Below are 12,149 nucleotides of genomic sequence, written 5' to 3' on the forward strand. Positions count from 1 at the left end.
GGAAGAGCCAGCTCTGGAGGCAAGGGTTGCTGACCAGCACCCATGGAGCTGTAGCCACACCAGGAGAAGCCGCATTGGAATCTTTATGCGCTGGTTGGGGCTGTGGCTAGTAGGCATGGGCAGGAGCGCAGTGCTGGCTGCCCTGGTCTGGGCTTAGCCTCATGTGAAGCACTGCAGGGGCAGCTGCAGGCCAGATCCAGTCAACTGGCAGGCAGACCCCATGGGCCAGATACAACCAGCTGCTAGGGTGGATCTAGCCCACAGGCCATCTTTTGCCCACCCCGCCAAAGATTGTTAGATCTTAAATGTGTTGTTCCTTGAGGTGAATCCATGTTCCCCCCTCAGTCTTCTCACCAAGTTCATTTCCAGAGAAGGGTGAGGGCATTGACATTTTGCTTACTGTGAAAGAATACAGGTGGTCCTCAGACTTAGGACACTGATCTTAAGTCGAAACGTTGTAACTTGGAACCAATTTTCTCATAAGAAACAATGTTATAAATGAGAGATTGGCTCCTGAACCAAGGCCTGATACCCTATTTTCACCAAAAATACCCCAGAATTTTGTACTCGATCAATTATAGATGAGTAATATAGCTACATGAATGTGTCTATATCACAAATAGCAATCATATTGATTTGGAAGGACTTCTTTGAGGTGACTTCGCTGGACTTTTTGAAGGGCTCTTGTTTGGATTTTTGAAGGGTTCTTGGCTGGAGTCTTCTCAGGAGTCTTGGCTGGAAGTTTTTCTGGAGTCTTGTCTGCTTTCTTAAAGAAAGTGTCCAAGAAAGGTTGGACAGATATTCTCCAGGGAGATGAATGACACAGCGAACTTGTTGTCTGGCATGGCATTGCATCATTGTAAGTTGAGACTGCTGTCATAAAGTTGAAACAGGGTGTCAATTTAGAAACATTGTAAGTGCAAAAAATTGTAACGCAAAACGTTGTAAGTCGAGGACTGCCTGTACTTACCTTCCCTGTGCTGATGTTTTGCCTCCACTTGCATTCAGGCTACAGGCAGCCAAGTAATAGTACACCATGCAATTCATTTCCATATAACATGTTTTCCTTTTAACTTTTTTATAATGGCTGAACTAGTCATTTCTTCTGTGTTGCTACTAAATAATGTGCAGCATCTAATCCTGAGATGCATAATTTACATTTCAGGAACTGACATAACTTCTTTGAGGTGATTGTTGTGTTGTTGTTAAATCTGAAGTCAGGAGTAATATGAACCTAATGTCCTTCTGCTGCTTTTAGCTCCTGTGTCGGTTATCCCTTGCAAATACAATATCATAAAGTAGTGGAATGGCCAGCTCTTGATTAGAGACTTAATACTTGTTATGGGCATGGTACTCAGAACTGCTTCAGCTGTTAAATCTGGAACAGACTCAGTGGAAACCAGAAAATAGGGCAGCAGCATTTTACAGAGGCATAAATAAAGGCATAAAATGTTGAAGCCTACATTGCTGGTTTAGAGCAGGTTATACTTTAATGTAATGGATAGGGCTAAATGTATCAACCGATATTTTACAAGCACTTTGGTTTATGCAGCTATGTATGAGTTTTCTTTCCATATGTAATTTGTTGTTTTCCCCCCAAAAGCCTACTGTGAAACAATGCAGATACTTCAGAATATTTTGTGGTAGCATGAAATGGATCAGACTGATGTATAAAGCATTGACAGGCTTAATGATTCGACAGATGCACACCCTAAAGGATTTTCTGTGCAGAAAATTCAAGTGTATTAATTGCATGTGTAGACGCACCCGGTACATATACAGAAAGATGCATTGTAGAGCTCACAGCCCAAGGTCTAGTCAGGATTATCTTGCTAAATGCACCACCGACCAACCTTGGTTAAAACCATTTACATTTTTGTGCCACTGTCAATCAGAAGATCTCAAAATGTTTTACAAACATTAACGCATTAAGTCCCCTCAGTTGTAGTGAAGCATTATAATACTCACTTTACAGATGGAGAAATTGAAACAAAGAGAAGCTAAGGGACTCGCATAGTGTCTCATAGAAAGGTCGTGGGCAGATGAAAAATTAGTTTTAAAGTGTCAGGCCACTGTGTCAGCTGGTCTAATTTGTCCCTCTGGTGCTGTCCCACAGAAATTGAAACTAATGAAATTGGCGGTAAAATACTGCAGTTTAGCTTCCAGTTTCTTAGCAACTGACAATCCTCTATGTAAAAGAGGTCTATGCGACCATCACACCAGGACCATCAATGCATACATGTAGGCAAGTGTTGAGGAGTGGAGGCTGCCTTAGATCTACCATCCTCCTTTTAGACCATCAAGACAGAGTCCAAAGGCCAGACCCAGTCCAGATGTTCAGTGCCTCAATGGTTGTAGCTTCTGCCAGAGAGCAACAGGTTAGAGCTGCTGCTGACTGCCTAATGCCTCAGCAAGGCTGTGTTTCTGTCATAATGATGTCCCTTAGCCTTTCCAATCAAGGAGTATCCACAAAGCAGTGGGGGCTAGGGTTTTGAGGTCCTTATATTTGCCTTACTCTGGAGGTTGCAACATTGCAGTATGTTATAGGAGCTACCCCACCACGAGTAGCCCCACCACATTGTGACCAAGCCCTCCAGTTGAATGCAGTTTATGGTCATACCCAGGACCCTTTGCTTCCATTTACTGTAGGATAAAGCAGACATGTAAAAGTTATAGTAGCTTCAGTTAAGCCATGGTAAATTCTAATTCTCCCCATCAATGTAACTGTTTTGCCTGCCCACTCCCAAAGTCTTTGCAAGACCTGGGAATAGAACTCTCTCCAGACTCCCAATCTTGTGCTTTAATGAGGAAAGTGTACTTCTTATTCATTTTTATTTTTTGTGCCTTTGTTTTCTATATGTGAAATGGTGGTGGTCATAACTTTGTAAAGTGATTTTGTATTCCCAAATCACATGAACAATACACAGGGATCAAAGGTTTCTTTCTAATAATTGTGTAGTAAAATCAATTAAAAAAAAAAAAAAAGAGGAGGGCACTAGTAAGGTCTAGGGACGATGCCCTCATGAAAACCACAGCTGTGCTCTGCAGCTGCTGAGAGTGAAGAATTTGCTAGGATTCTTGCCAGGGAGCTGGCATATGATTTTTGTTTGGGAGATTCATTTTTTTTATATGTCTATGGCTATTAAGTATTTGGTACAATTTCATACCTTCAAGCTGGAAATACTTTTTTTTTCTCTCTGCTTTTCCCTCCCAGATGTTGTCTAAATGTATTTAATTATGGCAAAAACATGCTTTGATGTCTAAAGTCTTATTAGGAAGATAATTACACAATCCCTGCTTGAATCCTTCTAAGGATTTTAAAAGCTTTTTTTTTACATTGTGTTCTTAGTAAAAAGAATGTAAAACAAATCCTTTAGTAACATTGCTACGCTTAAATTTAAAAACTAGGATTTTACAGTAGACAGTATGTATGGTGGAAACTGCAATAGAAGATGAACCAAAATCCGTGTTTTAACACAAAAAGGGAACCTTAATTGAAATAATGCATCTTCTTTTAAAAAGCTTAGTTTGAAATACTTCAGTGGAGAAATATATATCCACATATACAACAATTGCTAGTTTGGAGATTTTAGGCAAAATCAGGGACCAGTTATGAAACCCTTTCCTTTAATCTCTGATCCTCACTTACCCATTTCTAAATGTTATCTACAACTCACTGCCAGTGTGAAGATAATTCATTAACATAAGCATGGTACTTAACTAGTCTGGTCATGAACACCTCGTACCTCATGAGGCTGGGGGGGCATGGAGACAGTGGCAGGGGTGTGGTGGTGGTGAGCGGGGACTGCTAGCAGGCGGCTACGGTGATGTCAGTGGCGAGGGCGGGGCGAGCGGGGACCGCCCACAGGAGGCTGTGGTGGTGTCAGCGGTGGGTGGGGGTTGTAAATGGCAATCGGTGACCACCTGCAGATACCGCCAGCAGCGTCGGCAGCAGCCAATCTCTCGGGGTTCAAGGCCAATCTCAGGGGGTGCATGTGGACCCCCTACATGTCACCAATGAGTCTAGTGATGAATACCATAGAAAAAAATCATGATAGTTTTATTCAGAAATCAAATAGCGCTTTTTTTTTTTTTAATTAACTTTATGGGAAAGCACTTTGCTTTAGTAGAGCCAGTTGTGCTTTGTGTTGCACATCTGGCAGACTACTTATGGAAAGATTTTGGTTGTCTTCTAGTTTTTACTTGGAGAAAAGACAGGCCACAGGAAGTTCTGTATTTATGGCCCTTTTTGTGTTGAAACTGAGGAATGAAGAGCGCGTCCTTCAAGAATTGTGCACTTCCAATTAATAAAAGATTGTTTCAGAACTCCAGTTGACATTTAATGTTATATTTTATGTTTGTGTTCAAACCCAAACTTAAGATACGGCAAATCATTTGAAACTATAATCCAGGTTTGTGTTGAAATGGGAATAGCAGAGCCTTTTCAGACCTGTTAATGAAGCATTATTAGAAACAGCAAGGAGATGCTTATCATCAGTATGATGTATCCCTTCCTGCTAACAGATTATTAATTTAATGATTTACAGCTGCTCACTGCAATTCGAGCACACATGAGGCAAAAATACCCACTAAGACAGCAATAGTTTGTTTTGTAGTAGAGATGTGAATTTGAGATTCTTCCTCAAAATGTAGGGAGGCCTGGCAGTTCACTGAATCTCAGGTTAAAAAACAATTTTCACTGAAATCTGACCAATTTGGTAGATTCAGGGATTCACATTATGTGTTTGTTGACTGAAACAAATCCCAGATGGTGTCCATTTAAAAAAAAAAGTTTGATACACCATAATCCTATCACCTGTGTACCAGTTTGTGTTAACATTAGTATTTATATTGGAGAAGCACGTACAATTTGCAAGGTGTTGTGCAAATATATAATTTAGTTCCAGTTCTCAAGAGCTTAAGTCTGAAATGAAATAGAGAATACACAAAGGCCATGACTAAGGGCTAGAGACAGACTTTGAAAAAGCCAAAGCTTGAATTGAGTCAAGCTTTGCAGGTTAGTCTAACCTGCCTAGGTTGAACTGGTTTGTACCTGCACGTCTGTGCTGTTACGTGCCTGCAGTTGCTCAGTTCAGGAGCTGGGGTTGCTACAGCACACCCTTGGTTGTAGGGAAGCTCTGTTGGGGGCTGTGTTCAACTCCCCTCTCCCTGACCTACCAGCAGGGAACCAAGCTGTCTACTGGGTGTCCCCCTGTTGCTGCTGCAGTGGCAGGCCAGCATGGCCCCTGAGGCAGAGGGGGCAGGGAAGGGTTTATTATCCCCTCTATCCCCACTGCCCCTTGGGGACCACAGCCAGGCCTGCCTGCCCTGACTGCTGCTGAGTGGAGGAATAAGCCCCCTCCCTCCGGTGTCTGGGACAGGGGAATAACCCCCATCCCTGCACCTCTCCAAGGGTCCCTGCTGGCTGGCATCTGGCCCCGCCAGGGGGGGATGGCTGTGGAACAGGCTTCTCCGGCCAGCTCAGAAGTGCCAGCAGGCCCCAAGCCCAACAGCTGCCATCACCGCACTCCCTGCCATGTGCAGCACCCAGGGCTGCAGCTGCACAAACAGCTGTGGGCTGGCTTGGGCTGGAGGTTGTTCTGTCCCCAGCTGCTGCTGCCACAGCTGTGCCATGCCATGCTGCTCTGGGTGGAGGGAGCGAAAAGCTTCTGCTCCATGCATGGAGCTCCAGCTCTGGCTCCAGCTCCTGGACACCTTGAAAGGTAGAAGGCACCAGAGTGGAAGTCTTTAGTCTGGGGGCTGCAGTCGGAGTGCCATTCAGGGCTGGGGGAGCTTCCTTCAGCCCAGTGGCACCAGACCAGTTTAGGCTGAAGCCGCTGGGCTGAAGGAAGCTCTCCCAGTCCTGAGCAGTGTGGCATGGTGCAGCAGAAGCTGCAGCTGTAGATGAGGGGAGAAAAACAGCCCTGCCGGGCCATGCCAGCTTCCCTTTGCCTGTAGCAGTTACTCCACCTCCCATTCCTTCTGCTCTGGGAGGTGGCAGCAGTGGGGGAGCTTCAGCCCATTGACTTGTGCCTTGTGCACGGAGCTCCGGCTGCAGCCCCTGAACTGAAGCCTCCCACCCGGGCACCTTCTGCCTTCCAAGGCATCCAGGAGCTGGAGCCAGAGCTCCACTCATGAGGCAGAAGCTTCCCCCCACCCAGAGCAGCAAGGTGTGGCACAGCTGTGGCAGCAGCAGCTGGGGACAGAACAGCCCCCCTCCTCAACCAACTGTTTGTTCAGCTGCAGCCCCGGGTGCTGCACAGGGCAGAGGGCACAGCAGTGGCAGCTACTGGGCTTGGGATGCACTGGCATTTCTGAGCTGGCCAGGGGAGCTTGCTCCCCAACAAGCCCCCACCTGGCTAGATGCTGGCTGGCAGGGCCCCTTGGTGGGGGGGAGGAAGGGCCAGGAATGGGGATTATTTCCCCTCTTTCCAGCAGAGGGAACAGGAGGGGGCTTATTCTGCCACTTGGCAGTGGTCAGGGCGAGCAGACCCAGCTGCAGTCCCCCGGGGCAGTGGGGGTAGAAGGGAGAATAATCCTCCTCCCTGCCCCTTCTGCCCACTGCAGTGAAGGGGGAGCACCTGGCAGACCTGGCTCAGGCCTCTGCCTGTGGGACAGGGAGGGGAGAATTAAACTCTTCTCTGTCCAGGCCCCTGTCCCTGCCTGCCCCTGCTCTGGCTGGGGGAGCAAGGGGGCATGGCCAGCCCTGTTGAGCTGGAGCAGAGAGTCCAGCCCAGAGAGCATGCTGGGATGCTGGGGGACTCTGGTTTAAGTTAAACCAGGAAGGGGTCTGGGAAAGACATTGTATAAACTGTTTTGAGTGAAATCAATGAAGTCTGATACTTCATTCAAACAGGTTTCTCAAACCAGTTTTGGCCATTTTGAAACTGGTTTATGTGCACTGAATATCTGTTCTGTTATAAGTTTAAACCAGTTTCTGATCACTTAAACTGGTTTATGTGTAATGTATGTCCCTAGCCAATAGGTGCAGCATACAAAGACTTCATTGTTTAATGAAGCTTAACCCAGTTCGCAAATACTTCTTTCTAGCCATATTTTGACCAAAATCATGTAGGTATTGTAGTTTAAATATTTAATTTCTCCTTATTACATCTCATTGTTTTGTCTTGTAGACCATTCAGAAAGTACATTAGATGCACATGGGGTTGTGTAGGAGGAAGCACATGATCAGGGTGTTAAAGCTCACTTACTAGCAAATGAAGTGTATCAAGTCTGGAGAGTATTTATTTTTGTTATCCATTAAGGGACTTTTGCCACTTGAGCAGACATTTAATTATTACAAAATTAAAATAATTTCAGGCTATTTCCCAATTAGGTTTCCATCCAGTTTCTCAGCAGTTTTGGATTCCTTAATATAAGATATCCCAAAACAGATCCTGCTCGACATTTTTTTTTCCTTCTGGTCTGTTTATATTGTGAAGTTCTGATCCTGCAAACATGCATGTGTTTAGCTTTATTAACTTGGAGGGACTAGTGGGTTTGCATATAAAGGTTTACTGGTTTAAGGTTAAATTTGTTATATTTTTTTGATACATGATAACTTCCTGGACATTAGCAATGAATATAACCATATTACAAAGCAATAAATTAGACTATAAACATTTTGATTATTAAAAGCAAGATGAGGTGAGTTAACAATAAGATGTGGACAGTTCTCCCTCAGAATCACCAGTTTATTTGAAATACGATCCAGTACAGTCTGCTGCTACTGTAGTGGCCTTCTGTAAAAAATTGTGGTCGGAAGGGGCTCAGATCAAAGAACATAACAACATGCTGGCACAAGCTGGCTCTCTTTGTAATCATCAGAGACCAAAAAGTGAATCGGCTTGGAGACTGAACAAACTTCTTTTATCTTTGGACAGATTTCCTCTAGAACAGAATTAAGGTGCGTTTACAGGGCAGTGATGGAAAGTTTGCCTTGCTGCTGCTGATCCCGCCTGCTTACTGCAAAATTAATTGCAACAAATTATTGTCATGCTTTATCTGTCTTAGACATATTAGTGTACAATAAATTTTACAGTAATGAGGCCAAAATCTTGTGATGCAACATAGACATTTCCATCCATTGCATTAAAAATATATTTTTTTGCTTGTTGCACAGCAGACAGATGATGGTATTATAGACTATTTGTACTGCAAAAGGAGATAGTTCACAGTACTTAATGGATAAACAAAAGGTCTGTGCTCTTATGCCTTTCAGCCGCAGTAAGCAATGTTGGAGGAAAAAATTCAAACAACTAAAACTGACTATTCTTTCTTTTTATTTTTATTTTAACAACATGGGCAAATTGAAATGTGTAAGCAAAGCAATCATGTGAGGAGTTTCTAATAAAGTTGTTCAAGCTACAACCTACTTAGATTGTTGAATCAAACTGAATAAAGCAGGCTGCTTTGGATTTTTTTTTTTTAACTTTCCACGAACATTTTTTGTCAATGACATCTTTTTGTTTGAACAGCAACGTTGTCTTCTGTGCACAAGGAACATCAAAATCAACTGAAAATTAAAAAATATGTATATTATTTGTCCTCTATTGCAAATCGGTTTAAAAATAACGTTTCAGACTAAATTCTACTTTCATTCTCACTGGTGAAGTTCCATGGACTTCAATGGGCTTTAACCATAACTGAGAACAGATTTAGCCTTCTGTATTTCTCTCATAATGAGTTTTATTTACCCTTACATTGAAGATTAAATCAGGGTCTGTGCAATATTCAGTCCTTGCTTGTTCATAGACCATGTGATAAACGGTTCTCAACTCCGAGATGATTTTTAGCCATGAGTTTTATTGCAGCTCACTGAGAATGCTTTGATCATTATTAAGATACTCTGCTATTGGCTATAACTTAATTCTTAAAATGTCTTGATATTGAAGCAAGACAATTTACAAAATGTAGTTTTGAAGATTTTGACCATGAAGAGTTCACACATGCATTTAGTGATGAGGTTCTCAGAATCAAGACTCATATTCAGCCCCACCCACATTTTAGGGAAAATTCTCTCTGCATTCAAACTTTGTGAATCAGGCCATTTTCTCTAGCTTTCCTCTCTCATTTCCTGCTATGTATGTGAAATTCATCCTAGTGCAAATCTGGAGAGACACTTCAAAAGTGTACAGGCCTTGTGGCCCTGAATTTTAGCCAGGAGTGTTTTAATTACACTACTAGCCAATAATAGGGTTTCAGCTTAAAAGAAAAAAAGAAAGGTATTATTGCATTAGGGAAATGGGGGAAGGAGCGAGTGGTATTTTTTTATAGTTAAAAGATCATGTACATCTTTCAGTGGTTTATCCCAGATGAGCCGTTGGCTCCATCACGCTAACTTCTGCATCACCTGCACCTAGGGGGAAGGTGCTGCAATAACCATCTACAGCTTGCAGCTACCCTGGGATAGCTGCAAGTCTGTCAGTTTTGGATACAAATGTAATTTACATAAGGTTACAAAGATGTGAATATCACTGCTTAAACGTGTGTGCCCAGGCCCATAAGTCATGTAGTAGGTCAGAATGATCCTGGTGAGTTATAGAATGGCAATTTTGCTCTAGGCTCTTTCAGACAGAAGTGGTGGGACTGTACATTTGTATAGTCTTATCTCATAGCTCTGCTGGATGCTTGTAATTCTAGTGTAACTTATGCTGGTGAACTTTCACCTAATTTTTTTTCTTATGTGAAAAGAAAAAAACATACTCTAACTGAGTTAGAGCACATTACTGTGGTAGGTTGTGTGCCTGCTCCATTTTTTTATGCCAATGAGAGGCCAGTTACATAGGTGCAATTATGTTATATATCCAGTCCTGTGTGAGGTTAATAGTTCTGTGCAATCACTGATAGCAGACACTCTGGTTAGTGCACAGAGGCAATGTAAATATCTTTCTCAACACTTTCCCACAAAACTTAGAGGGATCAGGGACAGGAATTTTATTTCAAACTCCTAGCTTGTACTTTCATCAAGATTTTTAGGTGGTATATGTGCTTGTCTTTTTTACTATCCAATGGCCCAGTTGTACAGAAGCCAGAGTTCTGCAATTGATTCTGATGTGTACAGGATCAAGACCCAACTTTTAGCAGCAGGATGTTTTTCATTAAGCAGGGGATTATACTGTCTCAAAAACAAGCCACCTCAATGAGGGCCTTCGATTTAAAAAAAAACCAAAAACACACACATTTTTTTTATTTGGAATGTGAATGGGGGAATATTGGCTGTGTAGACAGAGTTGGTAACTAGAGAGCTTCAAAATATAAAAGAGTTTTACAAGTTAGTTAGTTATTTAGAAAACTATTTTTTCTTTATAAAAAGACATGGCTACAAGGTTAAATTTTGTTCTTTAGGCCCCAGTTTAACAAAGCACCTATACATGCATTCAACTTAAAGTGAGTTTAGATCCACTTTTGTTCTCCAAAAATGCTTATGTGCCTTTGCTGAATTGGGAGATCTGTTACAAATCAGATGAGGGCAAATATGTAGTATGTATTTTCTTTTGAATCAAAATTTCCCTTACTCTTTCCATCTGGGATAGAATATGCTGTGTTACTTGATAAATCTGAAAAATTTAACTAAAGAAACAAACACATTTATTTTGCTGAATTCCTGAACAGAGCTAAAATGTTAATCATGAAGGTCCTGATCCAAGAAAGGACTTGAGAACATGCTTTACCTTTTAAGCATCTGAATAATCCTGGGATTACTTGGGTGTTCAAGTGCTGTGTCATGGATTAATTTGTGTTGCTTCCTTTCCTACAGAGAGGATGGAAGCTTCCAGAGGAGCAAAGTCGAAGGAGGCGGGCTGTAGATAGGGAGGGAAAGGGGCTTCGGGAAGGGAATAAGGCTATAATGACTATAAAACAGCTGTGTCATTACTTGGTATTTTAGGAATGTATTTCCCAAGATACTAAGTAACGACACAGCTGTTTTGTAGCCATTAAGATAGCCTGGAAGCCGTGGGGGCTTTTTCATTTTAAGTCTCAACTCTTTGGAAAAAGAAGGCTCATGGATCTATGGGGCCCATGGCTGTTCTTTTTTTGTGGCTGGCTCTCTCACTGCTGGCAACCCCTCACCTCCCATGATTATACTTTAGGAACATCTGTAGAGCTGTACTTCAGGCATACACCCCTGTGTAGCGTCTCCTAATCCACCCACCTGACCACCTAACAAAGTGGGACAATGCCATTTCTCAGCTGTACACAATGCTGTCTCTGTTCATGACACATTAATTATTTAAAAAAAATACCTGCTTGCTTCTCCATCCAGAAGGCAGTGGTATGTAGCAATGTCGTTTTCCAGCTGTAGCTTGTGGGACAGCAGATTTTCACGATCCCTCTGCTGCTGCTCAGTTTCTGCTTTGATTTCTCCCATTTCTGCCTCCAGCTTGTTAATGACAGAGCCTAGGTTCTGTAGTTCAATGTCATGCCAGTGTTTAGCATCATATAAGGAGTTCTCCAGACCTCTTTTCTGTAAGGACAATAAATTAAAGTCTCCTTGTTCTGAAAGATTTTGTGATAGTGTTTTTAATTAGGCTGGTGTCCATAACTTACTGGAAATTGTCATATTGAATGAAATAGTTTGAATATTTGTAATGGTTGCCCATTAGCCAGTTTCAGGAAGAAGATAAGATTTATCTCCTTATCTAGCTCATTGTTTTGGACTACATGCAAAAGGTCCTGACTTTGTTTAAAGTCTTAACTTCTGAATTTTATTTTTAGAAGTCTTTTACAAAGAGCAAATATCCTGAGTTCCGAGAGAACAAACCCTAGAGCCTTTTGACCAGACTGGTAAGAAAAGGTCACTTGCAGTGGTATGGAAGTTCCCTAGAATAATTAAAATGATTAACAAAGGAAACTAATTACTAAGCAAAAGAATCTGTTGAGTAAGATCCGAGCCCAAATTTGGGGGTAATGACAGGTTTGAGTAGGAATGGCCCAAGATGGCAGCTCACTCAATAAAAACTGTAACTTACTGTCCCAATTTGGAGGTGACTTCACTTGCAGAACAACAAAGGAAGAATCGCAAGTGTAGGCCGGATCAGATTGATCACCTGAACCAACCTCTCCGTTAACACGAATCTCTTAGTTCACACTGAAGCTGCAGAGCGCCCGAAAGGGACTGAAGGAAGGGGACTTAGTCCTATCACTGC

General features: G+C 42.4%; 1 protein-coding gene and 1 long non-coding RNA gene across 4 annotated transcripts in view; one reads left to right on the forward strand and one right to left on the reverse strand.

Moving 5' to 3' along the window:
• Window positions 1-12,149, forward strand: part of LOC132250889 (uncharacterized) — a 166,151-nt gene that overhangs the window by 4,705 nt on the left and 149,297 nt on the right. The window lies entirely within an intron of this gene.
• The window catches only part of BFSP2 (beaded filament structural protein 2), a 32,753-nt gene continuing 28,883 nt past the window's right edge, over window positions 8,280-12,149 (reverse strand). For both annotated transcript variants that reach the window (XM_059728778.1, XM_006261938.3), the window contains exons 7-8: window positions 11,247-11,467; window positions 8,280-8,515 (exon numbers count right to left, since the gene is read on the reverse strand). In XM_059728778.1, coding sequence (XP_059584761.1) covers window positions 8,512-8,515; window positions 11,247-11,467 — 225 coding nt within the window. In that variant the 3' untranslated portion in view covers window positions 8,280-8,511. The remainder of the gene's footprint in view (window positions 8,516-11,246; window positions 11,468-12,149) is intronic.

This window comes from Alligator mississippiensis, chromosome 5 (genome assembly GCF_030867095.1).
Source record: "Alligator mississippiensis isolate rAllMis1 chromosome 5, rAllMis1, whole genome shotgun sequence".
Taxonomy (NCBI): domain Eukaryota; kingdom Metazoa; phylum Chordata; order Crocodylia; family Alligatoridae; genus Alligator; species Alligator mississippiensis.